Source organism: Galendromus occidentalis, unplaced genomic scaffold, assembly GCF_000255335.2.
Source record: "Galendromus occidentalis unplaced genomic scaffold, Mocc_1.1 scf7180000077488, whole genome shotgun sequence".
Classification (NCBI taxonomy): Eukaryota; Metazoa; Arthropoda; class Arachnida; order Mesostigmata; family Phytoseiidae; genus Galendromus; species Galendromus occidentalis.
This window is the reverse complement of record NW_003805476.1, coordinates 821,892-843,618: the sequence shown is the minus strand read 5'-3', so window position 1 is coordinate 843,618 and position 21,727 is coordinate 821,892. Positions and strand designations below refer to the sequence as shown.

Genomic DNA, 21,727 nt, shown 5'->3' with positions numbered 1-21,727 from the left:
GATCGAGAAATGCAACGATGCTCGGAGTTTCAAAGACCGCGCCGAGCTGGCTCTGAGCGCCATTTGCCAAAATGGCCGCCCCTCTTGCTTAAGCTGACGACTGACCCGGCGGTAGCTATCCGATGCATGTGCGAGAGACGACCGGCTTGTTTATGTTCTCGTTGACGGCGCAAGATACTATTCTTCATCGCGTCACACGGTGAGTTCAGGAAGCATTCGAATCCTGGCAGCGTTGACAATATCTATCGAAGTTCCTTATGGGACGATGAGCCAGATTCGCACGAAGAAAATTCGTTCCCCTTGAGACTTTCCCTGCGTTTCATTCGTCCAATATTCTGCGGACCAGGAGGGAAACCGCACGGCCGCATGGAATATTCTCTGTGAGTGCTCTGTCATAAGGGGTTTCGCCGAAGGGTCTCCGAAGGAGTCGAAAGGTCGTATACGCTTCAGTTGTTCTGAGCTTTTCGTTCTGACACAGGACGCTAGCATTGTCCTCTAAAAAAGTAGCTCGCGATCGAGCGAGGACCGGAGCCCACGAATGCATCAATGAGGCTTTCATAGACTGACCGAGGAGGAACGGGGAAGAGCATTCCCGACTCACAATTAGTAATGCTCAAGGGGACCGTATCTTCGATCCTGACTTTTCAAACGGTGCACGAGGTGCGACTCCGTACGTGCTCATTCACGCAGCCGTACCAGGGTCCCGAGGCGCACTGAGCCCTGCCGTTCGCAGGGTTCGTCAGCTGTCAGAGTTAATATTCAGTCCGGAGGATCGCGGAGCAAGGAAGTTGAATTCGGGCTGGGTTGAAATTCCAAGAGACTGAGCAGTACAACGCTAAGATACGGTATCTCATCAGGTTGCGAAACCTCTCATGATAATCGTTCCGAGCAATCGAACGATATCCGCTATCCATAACACCCAATACCAGAACATGGATCAGTACTAAAACGAGATAATTTTTCCAGAGGAGATGATAAGCTGTAGTCAGGATGAGTGCAAAGCGTGCTAAAGGTACGCGAAACGGCGTGAAGAAAGCCAAACTGCAGAATGTTCCTCCCATCGAGATCAATCCCTTGATTCAAGAAGACGGCGAACTGACGACGAAGCTCCAAAAGCACAATAAAGAAAACAAGCCCCTCGAGGATGGAGATCTCCAATTCACAACAGCACCGTATCGAGTCGGCAGCATAGACAACTTCTTGCCCGACTCGAGTTACATCGATGAACTCGCCGATGAACTATTCGATCTCGAACTCAATCCGAAAAACAATGATCTGTACAAGTTTCATCAGAGTGCCGACATGCTCAGCTGCGATACGCCCGCCATTGTCGGGATCACGACCGCGTTCCGGGAGAAACTCCTACCTTGGCTGAAGAAAGTCACCGGCATCCCGTTGAACGGTGAGATCAGCATGTCCTATTCGAAGTACTCGTACACCGACGTGCTTCTGTGCCACGACGATGAGTTGGAGGGCCGTCGGATCGCCTATATCTACTATCTGGTGTCGCCAACGTGGTGCGAGGCCGATGGAGGAGCTCTGGATTTGTTCGCCGTGGATCCGAAAACCGGCGAACCTTCGCAGATCGAGAAATCGCTGCCGCCGAAGCGGAATCGGCTCGTTTTCTTCGAAGTTACGCCGCTTAGTTTCCATCAGGTTAGCGAGGTGATCACCGAGGACAAGATCCGCCATTCGCTCGTCGGATGGTTCAACGGACCTCCTTTCGAACGGCCGCCTCACTACGAAGAGCCGCCGCTGCCTGTGTTACCCTACGGTTACGTGGAAGAGAGGATTCTCCGTGCTTGGATAAACCCACTATATCTGTCCGAGCAGCTCGAAGCAGAGGTTCAAAGGCGTTTCTGTGATGACAGTCAAACTCAGCTGGACTTTTTCCTCAACGAGGATCGATACCAAGCTGTGTGCGAAGCATTTACGGAGTACAATGGATGGGTTGAGAACGGACCTCCCAACCGGCGGAGGACGTACATGATGCGCGAGGATTCGATGCCTGAAGTTGTCTTGGAACTCATGGCCGTTCTGAGCTCCGAAGCGATGTACCTAATTCTGACCAATATGACCGGGCTGCCCTTGCATCCCATGGGCAAGATCGAACGCGACGATGACCAAGAAGAAGACGAAGCGGATCCGAAACATCGATACAAAATCCGAGACTGGCGACATGGAGCCTATACCTTAGTTCACGACGATATGCAAGATTTGTCCCGATGCGTGCTCGATGTGAACTTGTTCTTCAACTGCGACCAATGGAGAACCGAGTATGGGGGCTTCACCACCTACATAGCAGACGATGAAGAGATAATCACAGTGATCCCTAAATCTAATTCGTTGTGCATGATGTATCGAGAGGATGGGGTGCTGAAGTTTGTGAAGCACGTCAACCACCAGATGGGCCAAGTGACCGATCCCTCGAATCGACACTTCCAGGACGTCCATATCAATTTTACTCACTAGAAATTCCGACGAGCTTGGACCGGCGCATCTATGCTTAATTTAAACACGGTCGAGTTGATTGTGAGGAATTTTCCCGATGGCGACGGAGAGTCGACCTAGGGAGATTCTTATCAGTGAGAGGATTATCCTTATGACGAGAGCGAGAAAATTATCATCTATTTTATTTTGAGTGCTTTGAGTTAACTCCGGTTTGTCAGCGAAAATTCTCGAACAATGTGATGTCAACTCATTTCACGTTGTCGGCAGTGCCAATGTGAAAAGCATGCTATGTAATCAACTTTTCAGTATCGCAAAGAGCAGGTTGTGAACGCGCTCCCGAGCGCACTGTGTAATTCCCTGTGAAGAGGGGAGGGGCGCTCGGAAGAGGAAGACTGACTCCTTGAAAGGTTCTGGATGGTGAGGAGACCCTGGGTCGTCTTGACGTATCCGACCGCGGCGAGCTCGACCCCGTACATTCAGCGCCACTAGGTGATTCCCTGAATATCTTGGTGTGGGTCGAGAGGTATATCACGAGGGGCATGATTTAGAGGATAGAAGATCAGAACGCAAAACGTCCGGCGTCCTCATACTGTTCGCCCTCGATTTTCGTCCGCACGGTCGTAAGGCTTTCCGCGGGCGCCGGAGAGATGCGACTGTCGTGGAGGACGGGAATCTCGGGTTCGATGACTCTACACAAAGGGGCAATCGCAAGCTCCGTCCGGACGAAGGAAGAAAGTGGAAAACACGGAGCTGCTGGTGGAGTGAAACGTTTGGAATGATTGATTCCTCCACGAGAGCGGCCGTTATACCCGTCACCGGGGTTTCGATCCGGAAACCGGCATCACGCTTCCTAAATGTGATTGTCAAATAAATGTACATAGTGATCGGAAAAGCCCGTTTATATATTTCTCGTATTCATAAATATGCTTGATGTCGTATACATATATGTTGACGGATATGTTGTAATTGATCGGGAATGCGTTCTTTACATCAACCGTGTGCTCGCCTGGTATTATATTTACATCCCGCATCATCCAACGGAATTCACAATGCGTGAGTCATATAGTTATTTAGGTATTTGGTCTGAGACTTCTCATCTGAAAAGGAATGCCCCCGGTGAATCCTATGAGGCGCACGTTTGACAGAATTCCGGTAGCCGACAGGGACAGGAGTTCTCGTGAGGGCGGGGAGGTCGACGCATCGACGAAGGAGCGTATCGATATCGGGGCTAGAGGATTCCGTCAACAAGTACTGGCACCCGGAAATTCCCATAATACGGGGGCAACGAGAGGGGCAGGGAGAAGGGTCTGCGGCCGGACTGGCATAATTGAAAGAGCCCATTAGGAGAATGATCCAGTGAAAACGATCGCATTAAGGCTACTCACTGACGGCAGCGTAGATACAGTCGTAGAGGAAAACGTATTGCTCCTGGGGAAAAAGAAGCGGGTGTGTTTACCCCGTTCAACTGCATGGTTCACTAGAGCTAGGTACATGGGAACAAGGAACGAACCTCAGTTTGGATCATAGAAACCCTTTGGGTGCGCAGATGAGCGACGACGCGCGAGATCGTGGGTCTTTCGCCTTTCTCTAGAAGGTCCATGAGGAAGTCCAGGGCTACCAATGTGCCCGATCGACCAACGCCGGCACTGACATCAAAGGAAGGAACGTTCATTAGACCTCACAATCAATTTAATCAAAAGAATTTCGTGAAAACGACTTGTTCACGCAAGCTCACCTGCAATGGATAACGGGAGTTCCACGTTTCAATGTCCGGTAAACTGAGAGAAACGTCAAGAGATCTTCGGACTTGGTGGGGGTTTGGTGATCCGGCCAGCGGAAGAAATGAAGCTGGGCGACTCGATGAGTGACACCAGGACCCTGCGGATGACCGTCGGACCTCTCATAGTATTCACGATCGACCCTATACATATATCATAAGAAAGCGGCGGTGTCAGTTTCCCTTCTGACAGGATGCATCCCTTACCGAGATTTTAAGATTGCGCCGTAAGAAACAATCGTATCGAGACTCTGATTCGAGCTTGACGCTGAATTTGCCGAATTCTTCGGAGGCTCCGACTTCCCTTGGCCAGTATCGACTGCATTGGCGCTGTAGAGGTGCACAATGTGAGATTGAATCCATTGAGATTGTTTCATCATGAGAGAATTCATTTTGTCAAGTTAATAGATTCCTCCCCAGCCCTCCAACACGTACAAGCTGCTCTTCGGAAATTCTGAGGAAAATCTCGAACACGCCACCTCCCACCGCTTGAATGTTTACTTATTGGTATGACATTATGAAGCGGCTTGCGCTGGCGCTACTGTTTGTCGTCCGAGCGAAACGGCTAAACACGTCATGGAAGAGGAAGCTCATGCAAAAGTGGGCGGGGGTGACGTCGGTGGACAACACGCAGCAACTGGACTGCTACACGACGCTGCAATCCATTCCGCGCTGAAGAATCGGTTTGCCCAGCTCAATTTTCGCCATCACGATGGATGAATAATTTCCGGTCCCAATCGTCGGTCGTTCCCCAAAACTCAAAATCACTGTCTTCCTTGACTTGAGATGACCAGTCTAGGAGGCGGAGGGCTCTTCATCGTTTCCGAATACCAATGCGAGACGATACGAGCGAAATAAACTGAGGCTCAGGCGCAGGTAAAAAGGATTAACGACTCCTCATGAATGAGTCATGAGCGAGCCCAGACAAGCATTCGAGCTTCTATTCAGTCATCGGGAGGATATTTTCTGATCCGCACGCGTAATCGCCGAGAACGTGTGGTCACGATCGCAGTCCCGGTTATTTCAGACGGACAAAACGGAAAGCCGCCGGAAAGTAGATGACTGCGCCGTAGAGCGGACACCCACCTTATCCTGGTCAACGTCGATATCAATGGTCGACAAGAGCGATGCGATCAGACTGACGTCGTATTCGATGAGCATCCGTAGAAAATCTTCTAGGGATTCCATCTTCGGTCCTTGACTCACAATGCATTTCGCTCTCCCGTCGAAACCCTGCAAAGGAATGAAGAGAATTAGCCTGAGTTACTGTCTAAAGACTCTAGGCAAGAATTGCGAAACGGCGTCGGTCGCCGTTCCAAATCGCTGAGTCGCCAGAGGTCTGCCGGGACTATGAGATCATCGGCTGACGGATCCACATAAATTTGCGGTTGTCAGACCACAGCCGCCAGATATGGATTGCTATTCGCAGTTGCGGAAGGCGAACTCAGTCAGTAGACGAATCGGTAGAGAAATTCGTTACTTCTCACCGGGATTCAAGAATTTCTCGGAACCCAAGTGCGCATTCATGGTTTTCCCCGGAACGTCTCAACCTTCGTCTCTATTTCACGAACCTTGACTAGTGACGCATTGATGTACGTGGACAGCACTTCACCGTTCTGAGCTTGAAGTACGACTCGGTTGTTGTTGACTGAAATGTCCGGGGAGCGATTCTGTTACTGCCGAATCCCTTTTGTGGCGGCTCGGCTATATGGAAATCGGTGTTCCGAGATTGACCACCGAATTTATTCAATGGATTCGAAAACTTCTTTCGAGCTGTCAGATTCCCCCAGGAGGTATTGAATATGCGAGAATCAAGTACCTAATCGCAGCGGAAACCCTCTTTCGAAACCACAGTATATTCGCTCCAATCTATCGAAGAGAATGCCGTCTGAATAAGGCAATGGGACAATGAGCTTCGGCCCGCGAAGCCTCGGGGCTCCGTCACATCGCCGTCGGAAACTTTGTCGCGTGCCGGTTCGGAAGAATGGTGGAAATGTTCCGTGAACTTCAACCTCAGAAATCGCTCAAAGCGGCAGGACACGCGGATTCCGTAAATGGTTCATTGGATCGATCGATCGATTCGCTTTATCAGTTTCCGTTTCTTCATGTTTCCCAAGGTCTCGGAGTTCATTAATTACTGTTTCGCTGTGACACGTTGCACAGTGAACATTTCTGCCGGTCAGAAGCGAAAGTTCCCTACCGGGCTCGTAACCAAGCCAACATCACCTGTGGTCTAATCTGCCTGCCGTCATAGTGAGTCACCGATTGGCGTGCACGGTCGGTGCCTGAGCGCGGTGCTGTCGATGCAGAAAAATGTCGCTCCTCCGGGAGAATATTTGAGAGAGACTTGGATGTCCCATCGAACGTCCCACGGTTATGCGTGATTTTTTGGATGAGCTTGAGCATCGTTTGTCAAGCGCAGCCGGACTGAAGCAGCAGCCGGAGATGGAGACGTTCAGAAATCATTGGTACTTGTTCCGGGCGTGGGCGTCTCAGTCGCCGGACAGACGGTAGTGCGATGACGACGACGGCTTCCCGGTCTTAATCTCTGACTTTCATTATGGTCGAGTGGCCTCACGTGATCTAGAGCTACTCGGAGATCGGAAGGGAGCAGAACCACTTACATGGAATGATGTTCTTGTAGCGATTCTTGAGCCGCAGCTCGGGTTGCAATCCAAAACTTTGATCAGCCATCAAGCGCTCGCTGTCTTGCTGCGGAAAAAGGAGTATCTGGTACTTTGAGAGCCGATCTGACTTGTTGCCGATAACGTGCTCCAATATCATTATAATCTTCTCCATTACGTCCCGGGAGGAGCTCTGGGACTTTTTCGCTGTGGTTCCCCTCCGTGGAACCGTCTAGTTTCCGTTTGGTCGGCTGAACGCAAGGAAGGGTTTCCCGAGGATTTCTCCTGATCCGCTTCCTCAAAAGACTCGGACAGAATTAGAAGCCCCCTTGTCGCCGGAGAAAACAATGAATTTGATGCTCAAATAAATTATCTGTTCTGTGAACGGCACACGAGGGGAGAATTCCGTTCTTCCACCTGATTGCTAAGGATCGCAGTGGATTCGCCGTGAGACGACGCCCATTTAATAAAGAGATTCTGTAGTCGTACGAAATGCCTCGGATGCAGCAGCCCTTGCTTCAGCATCTCGGCCCGATGTCATACGGGTTTGGCAATTTTCTGTTCTGATCTGATCGAGTTCAGAATCCGGCCGGGCCAACGCAATATTTTTTCTCTTCTCGTCAGGCTGCCACGGAACAGCCCGCGTGCAACAATCTGCGCTTCGTAAGCTCTGAACACGAAGATTGCATCACGAGGCCCAGGAGAGCAATGACATAATACGAGCTGTCAAACAGGGGACCGATATCATTTGCAACTTGCAGCCGACGTGAAATTATTCCTCGGGAGCTTCTTCCGAGGCTCCATCGAGCCTTCGAGAACGCCGTTCCGCATCTTCGGTACATTTTAAGTCCTAAATGTGATCAGAGTGAGCTACCAACCTGAATTTGTTCGTATTCGAGGGACATTGCGTAATTCATGTCTCTTTTTTTCTGGAAATATTCCTCAGTGAATCGAGCAGCCTCCTCGGGACTCCGAATTTTGAAATACGAAACTCTGAAACATTGTGCGACCTCAGCGTGATTTCTAAGCAAGGTTGCGACTAACCGCGTCAACACACGACATGACTCACCTAGGCAACTCGACACCATTGTGGCAGCGACTCCGTCGGCTGAAATTGCTTATGAGGTCTGTCGCGAATGTCCAGAGCGGTTCCCGCTTCTTGTAGGCTATGCCGAGCGTAGTCATCGCGACCAGGACTCCGAAGATCACCCACGGAAGAGCCGATGCTTCACCTCGGGCTCTCGCTACTGGAAGGGATGGAGGGGGATTTTCGACATAAAAATGGGATTCGGAAAATTCTTAGCGACGAATGCAACGGTCCGGGCTGGGAGGAGATTCCAGAGACCTTATCGTACATCGGATTAGTATGAGGATCGAATCATGTGTCAGGCGAACCACATCGACGGCGTTAAGTGTCGTCGTTCCGCTTCCCGGACCGACGCGACATCACCACAGACCATCTGAGACATGCAATGGTCCTGGACGGCATCGCCGCAGTCGGGACGTCGGCTTACCACAAGAGCGGATGTCAGTCTCCCGCCGATTTGACGCTTTTAATTCTTTGAATATTGCTGATAACTCGCTCTCTTCGGGTGCAGAGGGAGTCACGGAAGGGACGGAAGCGGAGTATCTCGTGGGAACGATCCCGAAATTCGCCTCTCCAGAATGATAACTCACCTATGAGCGCAGTGTTGCTGACAGCGAATGCACAGCGGCCTTCTGCGTCTACAGCTTTAACCACGAGCCGTCGATCTCCGAACTCATGGGGCTGACTTTCTCGGATCCCAATAGAGCAGCGAAACGTTTCCCAATCCGCTAAGTTACAAGTGAAGGGATCCTCTTCTGCGAGCCACGAGAAAACTCAATCCAAATACTGAATCCAACTCCGCAGCACAGCAAACTACGACCTTCTCTGGCGCAATGCGAGGCATGCGGCGCGGCGCCTGTACGCAAAATGTACGTGTCCAGACTAACGCCGCGACTTTCGCCAAGCGCCATGTCCTTGGCGTCGTCATGGGAGGAGAGTGCAGCTCACGAGGAAGAGTCCCATTCATGAGCGATCCCAGCGGAAATACTTCAGGACCATGGATTCACGCAGGGCATTGTTCATCCCGAGTCGTGAGCGATGTCAAGAGTACTTACCAGATGACGGTATCCATTCTGAATGCTCGAGGGGGGAAGCGCACGTGAATGCGGCCCTCGGATCACTCCATTCGATCTCCAGTTTGTCCACAATTCCGAAACCTAGAAATATGTATGAGTGTGGTGCTTGCAAAGGGCCCTTGTCACTTAGCTTGGATCAAATTCATCAGTTCCCAGTCGACTCACCACATATGTGAGAAAAGTGTCTTTTCGAAAAGAGGAACTCCGCCTTTTGTGTGATCCGGTTGAAATGGAGGCTCAAGTCGGACAGTGTATCTGAAGTCGCAGTCAATCGAAGAATGGCGAATCAGATTCTCTCAAGGCATTATGCTCGCTCAGGACGCAATCGACCATCTCCTGGTCCCTCAGGGTTTTTGTAAGCTCGAGTTATCGATTCGAATCGGGAATGCTCCGCTCAAGAGGCCCGATTGGATAAAGTGAATTTCCTCAGAAAGGCACCAAACCGAGCTCGTGCAATAATCCATTGGGAGAATATCGTCCGTCGTTCACGATCATATCGATGGAGGACACTCTCCAAGGAAGATTGGGCATACATATGAATAAACAAGAAATAATCCGTACGAGACTCACCGCCTCGACATGAAGTGCGTGTCACATTCCGAGAATCGGAGTCGACAGAAAAATCACCGAAAACAAACCGATGGCTCGCCCACAACTCCACGGTGTAAGTTTCAACCACTGGCGTCGTCCTAACGGTCAGGGCGTGGATACCACTTCCAACTGTGACGTTCTTGCATTTTTCGTGACCGAGCTCGACACATATACGTAATCGAAAGTCCAGAAGTGCTCGATTGCTCTTTGTCGGGGTATCCCATGTGATGACCAGTTTTCCGGGCTGCGGCATCACCTGAAGAGCCGGAGCACTCGGAGGCTCCGGAGGAGACCAGAACGGAATCGTAGCTTCCACTCCGGTTTCGCGCTCGAAAACAGTGACCATGTACTCTTTGAAGGACTCCAAGGGAACTGAAGTTGTGTTGAGTCTCAGTCCCCAGCGGAAGGTTCCGATCTCTTCGAGAAGTGTTTGATCGTCGTCACGCTGACTGATGGTCACTTTGTAGGACGAGCGCGAAGTTTGCTGCCACCTTACGATGAAAGTTGTCGGAGATTCGAACCTCACGGTGAGCTCACGTATTTTCTTTGTCCCTTCGATTGGGAGAAAATTGAGAATCAAGATGGTTGCCTTCCATTGGGCATGATACGATCTCCGGCGAGGCCAGGCTAGCGCCCATTGACTAATATATGTTGCTCGAAAGTTATGTCCCACGATGGCTCCCGCCACAGATTGGTTTCTACCTTTCGTTGATGGAGGGATCGATATGGTCGGAGGGAGGGGCGTCAAGCTGCTTTGGGCAGACTGCTCAACCCGCGGTATGGTGTCTCCCGACCCGAGCTCGGGCTCGGCCGCGGACCCTCTGTCGCGCTCTAATGCGAGGAACCCAGAAGCTTCGAGATCGTATACGGTACGCTCATCTTGAATGTATAATAATTACTGCAATCGATCACATGCGGAGAATCAGCAGGGGATTTTGTATCACGAGACACCGAAAGCGAAGCGCACCTGTAACCTTGGAATCCCCGAGAGCGGAAACGAAATGGGATTCAAGATCTCCTTCAAAAAACGACGAATCACCGAACTCGAAGAATCCGCCCAGCATGACGCAATGGAGGACCACGAACCAAATAAAACGGTCCTCCATCCCATAACGCGGAAAGTTCTATTCTTGCGGGCAACACACGCTCGAATGCCGTCCACCAGGCCATTTTCCGGCTCAGCCCCTCCGCCGGCAAAAGGTCTCCTACGGTGACTAATTGTAAGCCGCATTACGCCGAGCGAAAGAGGAGCACTTCTTCCCAGTTAGAAAGTGTTCAACAAACACTTACTATAGTAGATGCTAAATCGGGAGTGGTCACTGCAGAGTTTTCAAAACCGATCGCTAAAGATCCAAAACTAAGTTCAGGATCTAGGAATATCGGTCTTGCAATCCAGGAAAGTACTCTCTCTCTTCCTCCCGGCTTGGATGACGAGGGTAGACTGGAAGTACTTGAAAATGTGAATCGATCCCGTAATCGACTCCCCGCGGTCGGGGAAATCTCAGGATTAGAGTATTGGATTACGGAGGCTCGAAACGCGATCCTGGAAATCGGGCCCCGATGAACGGACAACTTGAGTCGGAAAGCGATGGACCTCCAGAGGAGTCTTCAGAGATGCCTATCGATTTCCGCTTATCGTAGCATTGCACCGTAAAATAGTCGAACATATTTTATTGCGATGAAAAGGGTAACGGATTCGAAACACAGTCTTGGCTCAGATCAGGCCTTCTTAGATTGATATCCTTGATACGATCGAGATGTTTGTGTCATTCGATGGCGAAGCATTCATTCGCTCTAACCTGAACGAATGTCTGTACTAGTTTTGCTTCGTCCTGGGAGAGTCAATCCAATGATATGATGTTATCGCTTCTGCATCGATCGCCTGGCGCCGAGCTGAACTTTTGCTCTGACCCTCAACTCGGCAGATTCCGGTCCTTTGAAATGAAGGGGAGAGAGTCAATATGCGCACCCTTAACCACGGAAAAAAACGAGAAATGCATAGGTATCATTCATGCCGTATAATTACGGCTGCAGCGTACTCGATTACTGTGGAAACTCGCGATTCTCGGTGTAGATTGCGGAGAATCGATCGAAGCCTGATTAAGCAGAAGTCTATCGAAACTGCTGTTTGAAGCTCGTTTGTAAGTGTTCTGGAATGAATAATTTCAAGAAGTTCCACTTGACAGCCAGGACGGGGATGGCGCGCGGAGCCATCGATACAAATATCTCGAGGAGCGATACGGAGCTGATGGTGCGTGATTCACCAGCTCTGATAATTGGAGTCGCGTGTCGTGTTCTAGAGTTGTTCTCTAGAACTCAATCGGTATGGAGTTTCGGGAGTTCCCACCGACAAATCTGAACGTGACGCTGAATCATCGAAAAACGCTGTCTTATCCTCACAGCCAGGATCCATCGATTGCTCGATCAATTTTTCGCTCATCCAAGAGGGCAGGAAGAAGAGGAACACTCGCTGCAGACTCCGTATGAATTCCATTGGAATCGTCAGTACGCTCCTGCGGTCGGGGAATTTCCTTAACATGACTTCCTGACAGGAATACTCGCAGAAATCTCCTGGAATGGTGGACCACTCCGAGGTCCCTCGACAAATAAGTAGAGCTTCGGAATCTCCACGTACCGAGTCTCATTCAGGTAGCTTTTTGCAATTCTCTCTTGCGACTTGTCCCGCCGAAGCTCGAGACGGCGCTCACAAGGTCCCGGAGCTCACGTGTGGAATTGCGAGAATGATTGAAGGAGCTCAGGAAAGCACACCAGGATTCTTATACTGAGACGTTTCGAATGTTTTCGTCTCGAATGTTGCCATCGAACAAGCGCGCATACACAAAACCCTGGCACAGCTGATGGTGGAAAGGTCGACGGATAAGTCCGTTCGCGAACAGGAAACTTGACTTTTTCCGGATGAATGTTCAGTATCAAGATCGAGGCTCATAAAACCACACGAAATCTCCATCGACCCGCGTTTCGGAGGACACGTAGAGGACTTAGTAGAGGGAAGTGTTCCAGAGACGTGAATTTTCTTCGTGGATCTCAGACCGGATGTATGATTGAGTTTGTGCCAGGATACGTAGGCCGTCGGAGTTTTGTCGTAGGCTGCGGTCGTGCCGAGGTACCCACGCTACTTTCGCCGACTGCGGGGCTCTCCCCGGCTCGAGTTTAGGGTTTGCTCCAAGAATGGCTGGCCGTACGTGAATCGAGCGGTGAATCGATGTCGACTGGGACCGCTCAAGTGCGGGATTGAGTCCCGCGCTCCGGCGGCGGTCGAGAGGTGGAAGGCAAGAAACTTGAACAATGATGAGTGACCCGGAAACGGAAGCTGAGGCGAGACGCTCTCAGCCGGGCTAGATTCATGAATACTCTCTAGTTGATCTCAGAATCTCGCATTCAGCGTTATCATCACAGAGGTGGGCGTGAAGCTCTCTCTGTCAACCGTCTGCTTGGTGTATTTGCCATCCTCATTCACGAAAGGATTACCACTGGGACAACCGGGTGGTTCTCTCTATTTCCGCTGCCGATCGTGGATCCCTAGAAAGGTTTCAAGGAGTCTATGCCTCCCTGATAGCTCCTCGCTTGCGAGCTTATCCTCTCTCCTTTCCTCGAGAACCTCTCCGTCAAAGGCTGACGACGCGCTTGACGAGAGAACAGAATCGTTCGGCGCGTCTCCTCTAAAACAATCTTGAAGAGAAACCGAGCACTGATTCCTCAGCGAAAAGTGAGTCTTGTGCCTCTTCAGGGATCCCACGCGAAATATAATGATGAAAGTCAATTCTCCATATGTCCCGTCGTCGTTTCCACGATCAGAATCCAGACCGTGAGATATTCGTTTCCCGTTTTAGCTAGCGCCTTCTCCTCGATGACTTTGATTCCGATTTTTTATCGCTCTCCCATCTGCAGATGTTTGGAGCGACTGCAGTTGCCGTCGTGATCGCAGCCGCCGTGGTGGCTGTAAGTGCAATCGACAGCTGTGAGTTCGCTTTTGTCGAGAGCATGCCTGAGGGACTGGAGTTCCCTCCCGACTCTCCTCTTCATCCGAAGACTCATCAAGTTTGGTTGGATCTAACTCTGGGTGCCGAGAAGTCCATCGACATTGCGAGTTTCTACTGGACACTGCGCGACGAAGATGTTCCTCCAGGTAAAATTCCGCGAGAAAGCTCATCGAGCGCATTGGCGGAGCATTCCGAACTCTACATACCGTAAAGTCCCCGGTACAACACCGGGCTTCAACTTTTTTCGACAACCTCTCGAGGAGGGCTTATATAGGAGCGGAGCTTCTTCGGAGAGGGGCTTCTAATATTCTAGTTTCGACTGTGGAATGCCGATGTGAGAAAATCCCCCCCCCCCCGTCGGCGAGAATGTCATCGGCCGAACAATGAGCGACTAATGTGGGATAGCGATTAAGGTGTTCGTCGGGAATTCGGAATTTCATGGTTTAATCGCTCAACGCGATCGAAAACTCACTCGTTGTACCGGCTGCGCTTTGCATACTCTGGTCCCGGGAGGCTTGTATGGGGAAAAGGGCTTGCTTCCGGAAGGGGCTGGGGGGACTTGTATTTGAGACGGGCCATTGATGCTTAGTTGGCTTCCATGGGGAATTTCACGGGATGAATCCTCAGATCATTCGAACGGAGCGGCAATATTTTGCGGATATCCTTCGCATGACATTCCACTACGATCGAGGAGTAAAGATCCCGAATGCTCGTCCATCCTGTTCCGGAGCTGCCTAGTCTGATCGAGGAGAATAAGGTCCAGTGGGACAATAATCTCCTGTCGAACTTTTTGTGGTGACTTAAAGACTGATCATGATCCCACAGGTGATAACTCGAGTTGGATGGGAGAGCAAGTATTCTCGGCTCTCATGAACACCGGCTTGAAAAAGGAGATGAAGATCCGCATTGCTCAGAACAAACCCAGCAGGATCAATCCAGCTAAGGACACGGAGCTTTTCGTGAAGGCCGGAGCCGCAGAAGTGCGAACATTGGATTTCGATAAGATTCTGGGCGCAGGTGTACTTCACACGAAGTTCTGGATTGTCGATGACATGCATGTGTACATCGGGAGCGCCAACATGGATTACAGAGCTCTGAGTCAGGTACATTTCACGCAGATCAGAATACGCGTGCAGTATTTCTGTTTCTTCTAGCGACAGATAACGGAACTATCGAACACTCACGGTTTAACTCCATTGACGGAGCAATCCTTTCCCAACTTCCATTGGTCCCCGTTCCAATGAGCGAGGATCCCGATTGCAGGTGAAGGAGTTGGGGGCCGTCATACACAACTGTCCGACTCTGGCCGCCGATCTCAAGAAAGTCTTCGAAGTCTACTGGACGCTCGGAGAAAATAATCGCCTACCGGACTCGTGGCCTAGCAGCTTGGAAACACATTTCAACGCGAAAACCCCATTGCCTGTGAACCTCAATTCTTCCGCTGCCCAGGTGTACATTTCGAGTTCCCCTCCTGCGTTCAGTCCGGCTGGGAGAGCTGACGATTTAGAATCCATTGTCGCCGCCATCGACGCGGCTAATGAATTTGTTTACGTGGCAGTGATGGACTTCATTCCTCAAATGCTGTACAGCGGCCCGCAGAAAGGGAAACTGTGGTTGCCCTTAGAGTCCGCTCTGAGACGAGCCGCCATCGAACGAGGTGTCGAGGTTCGACTTATGATTAGCGAATGGCAGAGTACGCGAGAATCGGTCCGAGCCTTCGCCGCGTCACTCGGGGAGCTCGGTCACGCTTTTAAAATCCAGACCCGCAAATTCGTTGTGCCCAAACTCCCACCCAACAGAGTAGTTCCCTTCTCGCGCGTCAATCATAATAAGTATCTGGTCACGGACCAACAAGCCTTCATTGGAACCTCGAACTGGTCAGGAGACTATTTCGTCAACACAGCTGGTGTCGGACTCCACGTTTTCCATAGGCAGATCATTCTTCAGCTCAAAGCTATTTTCCTCAGGGACTGGGAGTCTCAGTACACCCACAGAATATACGAAAATCGTCGCTGATCTCATCGAGTTGGTGTTCATAGTCGATAATTGAGTATGAAGCATAAATAAAGACATGGAACATAACATTCCCCTTCCATTTGAACTTCTGCGGTCCTATAGTCGTATGCATTAGGCATCATGGTTGAATAATAATAATCAAACCGCTCCCTCGCGTCGTCGGGGCTCCTGAAACTCTTGCGAATTCCGGAACGGACCGCTCGGCGACGAAGTGCTCTGTACTAATGCATGATTAGACCCTGCGGGTTCGGATCGATTTCTGTCGATTTTCCCCGTCCTTGGCGTTAACGCGGGGAGGCTCACGGAATTTCCATTTCGTCGTCAGCCAAGTGCGAGAGGAAATAGCTCAATGCGCGGTCAGGCTCGCCTTATCCTGAAGCGAATGAGGGGCTCTTCCTGAAAAATGCTCCCGTCTCGGCAAACAAGCGTGGGACTCCTCCCGAAGCATCTTATCTGTTCGTAGCCCCACCGTTCGTTCTGGGATTGCTCGTGCTCGAGAGATGGATGCTTACATCAGCAGAGCTATGATTTGATGGGGACAGATACGGCCAGAGAAACTCGGAAATTGTTCCCTCCACGACGGAGAAAACCACGAAGCGATTCAAATCGCGGGTTCGCTAGAGATGACGACAGTGTAAAGAGTCGTGTTGCCATGACTACGACGAAGTCTCCTATACGTGAAGTTGGCCACGAACAGAGTGCACCCACAGCTGGACGGAACCAAAATGAACGTGAACTGATGGCGCAGTTTTCCTGAAATTTCTCCACCAAGTGAGTGAGCGAAGCCTTCCATTCCTCCAAACGAAAACTTCCTATTCTTGTGCTCTTCGCGGAATCCGAAACAGCTCTGGGTCATACCGGGACTTCGTTTGCTAACGTTTCCGGAATCCTTACTCCGGAGGATCTTTAATGACAATTTTTTTTAGCACACTTTGTTTTCTTCTGCCCCATGTGAGAATCTCTATTCTGACGTCCGCGTCCGACGCAGAGGACCGACTCTAGCTGACTAGATCGGCGCTCCGGAGAAGCTCGCGGTGCTCGTTCGAATCTCGCCGCCGACTCCAAATTTTCCGCGCATCCCGGCAGCGTTCGCGGTTTTGGCTAGAATCAGACCAAAATCGATCCGTTACGCTCTCGGCTAGAGACCGCTTAGGCGCCAGCGCTGCCTCAGCCGCAAGGTCGGACTTTTTCCTTCTGCGATTTAGTGGAATGATCGATCCACGCGAACGCTGCGCCTCGATAGCATAAATCTCTCAACTCGAGCTGCTCGGAGACCTTCCAAGATTTCCAAAGCAAGTACTCCGGACTTGAGGCTCCTTCAATGTTCTCACCGTGACTTCGAATTGATATCTCTGTCATCCCCGCTAGACCCGAGAATGGTTTTGTGGTTTTGTTTGGTCAGGTATGAATCCAGGTCAACGTGTCAGCCCGCCGACGAGATTCATTTTGTGAATTTCGAATGACGTGGCTAAATTACCGCGAAGAGCCGCGCTGACCGGATCGTGGTCAGCAGCATGAATACGGATTACTTTTGCCTCGGCGATGTTCGGCCTGACGAAATGTCATTTGTGGGGGGACGACTCGAATGAGAACTGTGTACCATCAGTGCCGCTCTCTCCTCCCTCGTTCAATCTACTTATTGCTCAGAGGATTGGGCTCGAAAATCGGGTACGGTTCACGCAGGAGGCACTCGTGGATTGAGAAATTTCCAGGGCAAACTCTTCCGTCCAAGGCCGGCTCACCGTGGATTATGACAGAGTACACTTGATACAACTCCCTAGAATATTTTCCCGTGACTTTAATTTTCAGATCAAGGACCAGGGTCACGGAGACGTCAGGTAGGGAACGGAGGTTCCGTCGTGGCGAGCGGTATGAAGGGTCAATTCGACGACGTGTCGGACTACGATCAGGTCGGCAGCGATGGCGTTCATCGGGTGAAAATCATATGCCTCGGCGATAGCGCCGTCGGCAAATCAAAGTGCGTATGCCCAATTCACCTAATTTGGGATAAGTCCGTTACAAAGCAAGTCTATCGGACGTGGAGGGTGGCTTCGAAATGCGTGAACTCATAAACTTGTTGCCCTAGACTTAGTTCCTTAAGGGCGAGTTATATTACAGAGCACAAAATCATATGATCTCATCTGCCTTCATTCCTGAATTGTCCTCTCTCTCTTCCAGGTTGGTTGAACGGTTCCTCCTGGACGAATAGTGAGTCTCAGACACGATCGATTGGATCCGTGTCATTTCAACGGATCTGATAACGAGCAAGTAGTAAAAGGTGAGAAACGGCAAGTACCAGTCGTTGACATCTCCTTTCCGGATCCGCAGCAAATCGAATCAGTTGTCAACGTACGCTCTCACATTGTTCAGACACAAGGCCACTGTGGACGGAGTCAACGTAGCTGTGGGTGAGTTCATCATCGGCTGAATCGATTCGCGATGAAATTTATTCCGTATTGTGGCAGTCCCGGCGAGTCGAGGCTCCGCAGATGACTCGATGGCGGCCAGGTTCCGAGTTCTGTCCAGTGTCCTCGATTCCGCCACCATTCTTGTAGCGAGAAAAAAAACATGATTCCGAATAAGCACCCCCCGCGATAACGTCAACGGCCGGGTTCGAGAATGGGCAACAGCGTCCAGCCCCCAGAAAGAGCGATCACGATAGTTCGATGCGAGTCACGGACATTGTGGAGAATTCGATGCGCCAACATTCCCACGCTCTATCCTGTATGTTCTGAGCTTTGAACTCGCGCGACTCCGGAGGCAATCTCTGGTCTTTCCAACCAGAAGCCAAAGTTAGGATCTCATGAAGAAAATGTCTATGGCTGTGAATTTTCGGCGGCGGGATATAGCGAAATTCGCGGTCTTTTGCGGCTTCTATTGTATGTCCGTGGGGGATCAAGAGAACATTCCAAAGAAATTCGGCGGGGACCGCGAATAATTCACTGCTCTACTCATGTTCTACCTGAAGACGAGCACCTTGAGATACATCACTGATTCCAGATTTCTGGGACACTGCCGGACAGGAGCGGTTCCAGAAACTTCACGCCTCATATTACCATCAGGCGCACGCCTGCGTTCTGGTGAGTCTTTTGGCGAAGATTTTTTTCCCTGCGAAGCACCCTCATCGACGGAGTCATCTTACTGACGGCCGGGTCTCGAAACAGGTGTTCGACGTCACTCGCAAGATAACGTATAAAAACCTACAAAAATGGTACGAAGAGCTGCGTCTACAGAGACCCACCATCCCCTGCATATGCGTGGCCAATAAAATCGACGGTGAGTTACTGCATTATTGACGCGGAACCTGACTCGACCGTGCCGAGGTGGATGCGGTGGTGTTCTGTTCAGACTCTCCAGATCTCTGAGCCGAGAGGAGTCAGTTCGACGATACGGACGCCTTCACTAGCTTCGAATCGTACATGATAAATGATAAGAATTGAGATTGTGGGTCGCAAGCGACGCCCCCTCGGTGACCTCGCTCACGATCATCTGTCATCGAATTCACAAACTCCGCTTGCCAGAGATCGCTCCCCCTCGCAGAATACAGTCCGCTGACGTTCGCTGACATTCATGAGGTGAACTCGAATACATTGTAAGTATATCAAGGTCGGACTCGAAACCGGCACTGGAGCGTTGATTCCGCGAAATGCCGGTGTCCGTAAATACGTCAATGCGGTGGTGATGCAAGTCTGACTGGAAGGGGGCATCCAATGCACCGCGTCGCCTATCCTAATGAGATTCCAGTTCACTGCTGATATTTTCGCTCCATAGCTCTTGGAGGTCAGTCTAGCCACCGGTCTCCATGCAATACGTCATCGTGGCATTTGTTATGACATGTTCGGACTCTTACCCAGATACGTGGTTCTAGCCATCAGCGACCTCGACGGGATACGTACATAGATCCACCCTTGGGAACATGAAGGATCTCAAAGATGTGAACTCGCGATGATTGTCGATAATAATGTAATGAAAGTCATGCTGAGCGTCCGGGAATGAGACATTCAGTCGACCGTAGTTCCCTTTCGGAATATCGATCGCTTTCTCCCCAGTTCCGGTGTCTGTTTATCTGATTCGTTAGATTTCCAAGGAGCTGCTTATCTACTCCGACCTTGAACGATGGACTTTGCGTTCCAGCTGACTACGATGTCACGAAAAAGTCGTTCAGTTTCCCTCTCAAACACAATATGCCGATATTCTACGTTTCGGCCTCTGACGGAACGAATGTGGTGAAACTGTTCAATGAGGCGATCAGAGCTGCCTTGCAGTACAAGAAGAATCCCACTGACTTTGTCGATAACATCCTCGAAGAGCTGCAGGTAGGTGCTACCAGCGTCGTTAGATTCCCTGGTCGGGCGGAAGATAGTAGAGAAAACTCCGGGTAGCAGTCGTAGCGGATAGATCCTCCTACACTCCGTGTATTGCACGACTAGCTCGATCGGTCAGACTATTCTGTATACTGCGTCTCAAGATCGCATTCGTGAATTCATGGGAGAATCGGAAGGTCGCCCCAATGATCGTCAAGGTCGCTCTCCAAAAATTATACGGGTTGTTCGAAACGGATGTCCTCCGCTCACAAATGTTGCTCTCATGTTGAAGTGCGCGACGTATAGGGGCTCGATGCTGAGACGAGACCGCATGATTTTACGATGCACCATCCACTGATATCGCCGGAATGAAGGATGCAATTATTGTCAATCCCGACAGACTCCCGATTCGGAATTCCATGGGATTGGCATATTCTAGGGATTCGGCCATCCTCTTATGTTTCCAAGAGGAGAGCTTCCATGGAGACTCTGAGAGCTTGTCCTTCCACAGGCTATGGCGAGCGACGACGAGGACGAGAGAGATTCCAAGTGAAAAGGAGGAAACTCAGCAAGGGGAGCGATTCCTTGAATAGTCACAAGGTTTTAAATGAGATTTTCCGTTAGTCTTCTTTTTTTTCATCGATAGCCGCCGATATAACTTTGGATGCATCGCATTCTGGAATGCGCTGTCACGGAATCGGAGCTCCTCTTCAGCGGCTTAACTTTGGACCAATTTGTATACATCAATAAAGAAGTGTTCTGTGTGGGAAATTCGCTGATTTTGCACTTACTCCCGGTCATGCGGTAGCTTGGGGGCCGGGGGGCCGGGGGGCATTCTGTTCGACATACCTGTTGGAGGAAAGGACCAATGTCGGAGTCATGCCGAACATTCGATCGATAAACAAATTCATCGATGATGCCGAGATTTCTCCTTCGAGACAGCGTAGAATTCATGTGAGACCGAATCGATCTTCATATGACGCAAAAAACATGGTCCGGGAAGAAAATAGGGAGCAGCGCTTTCAATTTTCAACCCGAAAGCGCTGACGCTAACCATCTGTTGAGGCTGGTCAGTCCCGCGATTATATCTTCCAACATCTGTCACGAGTATTGCAAGCGAGGAGGATTCTCCAAGTGAAGCTGATCCGGCAGAAAGGCTCTTCATCGATCGACGAAACCTGTTCCGTTTCCGGCTCATTCTGCGGTTTTCAGGGAGTGGAACCTCGGGAGACTTGTGATGGGATGAAGCATCACGTCGTTGACGACAGTCGACCTATTTCGGCTACCTGAAACCTTTAGAGCTATTGCAATGTATAGTTGGGTTCCGGCTGAGCCAATCGGGATGGAAGATTTCGCTTCAGCTTGGCGAAGTCCACAAATAATCGAATCGAAGCAACAACTGATTTTGGTCGAAGATCTTCAGCAAGGATGTTCGAGTCATGGCCAGAGTCGATATTTTGGCAGTTCCCCTGCTTTGGAACGAAACTTCAAAAGCATCAAAGCCAAGTCTCTATTCCACGCTTTGGACGGATGCCATCCGGTTGTTGGATGCTCGATGTTTATGTATGTGTGTGTGTGCGCGTTTTTTCCAGTCACTCGCTCACAGTAAACGACAGCAACAGGGGACTATGCCGCCGCCGCCGGTGCCACCTCTCTCGCAAGCTGCGGTGACGTTCGTGTCCTTGGCAAGGCAGGGACTGTCAGTGGATGGGCTGCTGTGACCGCGGGATCATTTGAGCATGATCGCGGACCATTGTTGTCATTACATACGGTGTGTTGTAACAATCGTTTGTCGCTTCA

The 21,727-nt window shown here is 50.6% G+C and overlaps 4 protein-coding genes across 4 annotated transcripts; 3 read left to right on the top strand and 1 right to left on the bottom strand.

Moving 5' to 3' along the window:
* Nucleotides 1–117: 117 nt before the first annotated feature.
* Nucleotides 118–2,692, top strand: sud1 (Prolyl 3-hydroxylase sud1). The gene is made up of 2 exons (XM_003746154.2): nucleotides 118–199; nucleotides 967–2,692. The coding sequence occupies exon 2, from the start codon at nucleotides 991–993 to the stop codon at nucleotides 2,470–2,472; it is 1,482 nt and encodes a 493-aa protein (XP_003746202.1). The 5' UTR covers nucleotides 118–199; nucleotides 967–990; the 3' UTR covers nucleotides 2,473–2,692.
* A 639-nt stretch (nucleotides 2,693–3,331) lies between these two features.
* On the bottom strand, nucleotides 3,332–10,766 carry LOC100901647 (uncharacterized). The gene is made up of 16 exons (XM_003746153.1): nucleotides 10,574–10,766; nucleotides 10,309–10,485; nucleotides 9,586–10,158; nucleotides 9,181–9,270; nucleotides 8,995–9,096; nucleotides 8,530–8,694; nucleotides 7,922–8,099; nucleotides 7,731–7,845; nucleotides 6,853–6,940; nucleotides 5,800–5,876; nucleotides 5,315–5,461; nucleotides 4,436–4,558; nucleotides 4,187–4,329; nucleotides 3,962–4,097; nucleotides 3,837–3,879; nucleotides 3,332–3,548 (listed from the first exon to the last, which is right to left on the bottom strand). Exons 1-16 carry the CDS (start codon nucleotides 10,710–10,712, stop codon nucleotides 3,496–3,498), a joined length of 2,349 nt encoding a protein of 782 aa, XP_003746201.1. The 5' UTR covers nucleotides 10,713–10,766; the 3' UTR covers nucleotides 3,332–3,495.
* Nucleotides 10,767–13,149: 2,383 nt separating this feature from the next.
* LOC100899085 (phospholipase D3) lies at nucleotides 13,150–15,699 on the top strand. The gene is made up of 4 exons (XM_003746052.2): nucleotides 13,150–13,333; nucleotides 13,516–13,753; nucleotides 14,433–14,710; nucleotides 14,871–15,699. Exons 2-4 carry the CDS (start codon nucleotides 13,516–13,518, stop codon nucleotides 15,621–15,623), a joined length of 1,269 nt encoding a protein of 422 aa, XP_003746100.1. The 5' UTR covers nucleotides 13,150–13,333; the 3' UTR covers nucleotides 15,624–15,699.
* A 1,795-nt stretch (nucleotides 15,700–17,494) lies between these two features.
* On the top strand, nucleotides 17,495–20,465 carry LOC100901503 (rab-like protein 2A; the record flags this gene model as incomplete). Its single annotated transcript, XM_029112279.1, has 7 exons — nucleotides 17,495–17,601; nucleotides 17,802–17,831; nucleotides 17,952–18,031; nucleotides 18,624–18,703; nucleotides 18,788–18,899; nucleotides 19,758–19,939; nucleotides 20,439–20,465. Coding segments are annotated over exons 1-7 (618 nt in total), but the record flags the coding sequence as incomplete, so codon positions are not given.
* Between the last annotated feature and the right edge of the window lie 1,262 nt (nucleotides 20,466–21,727).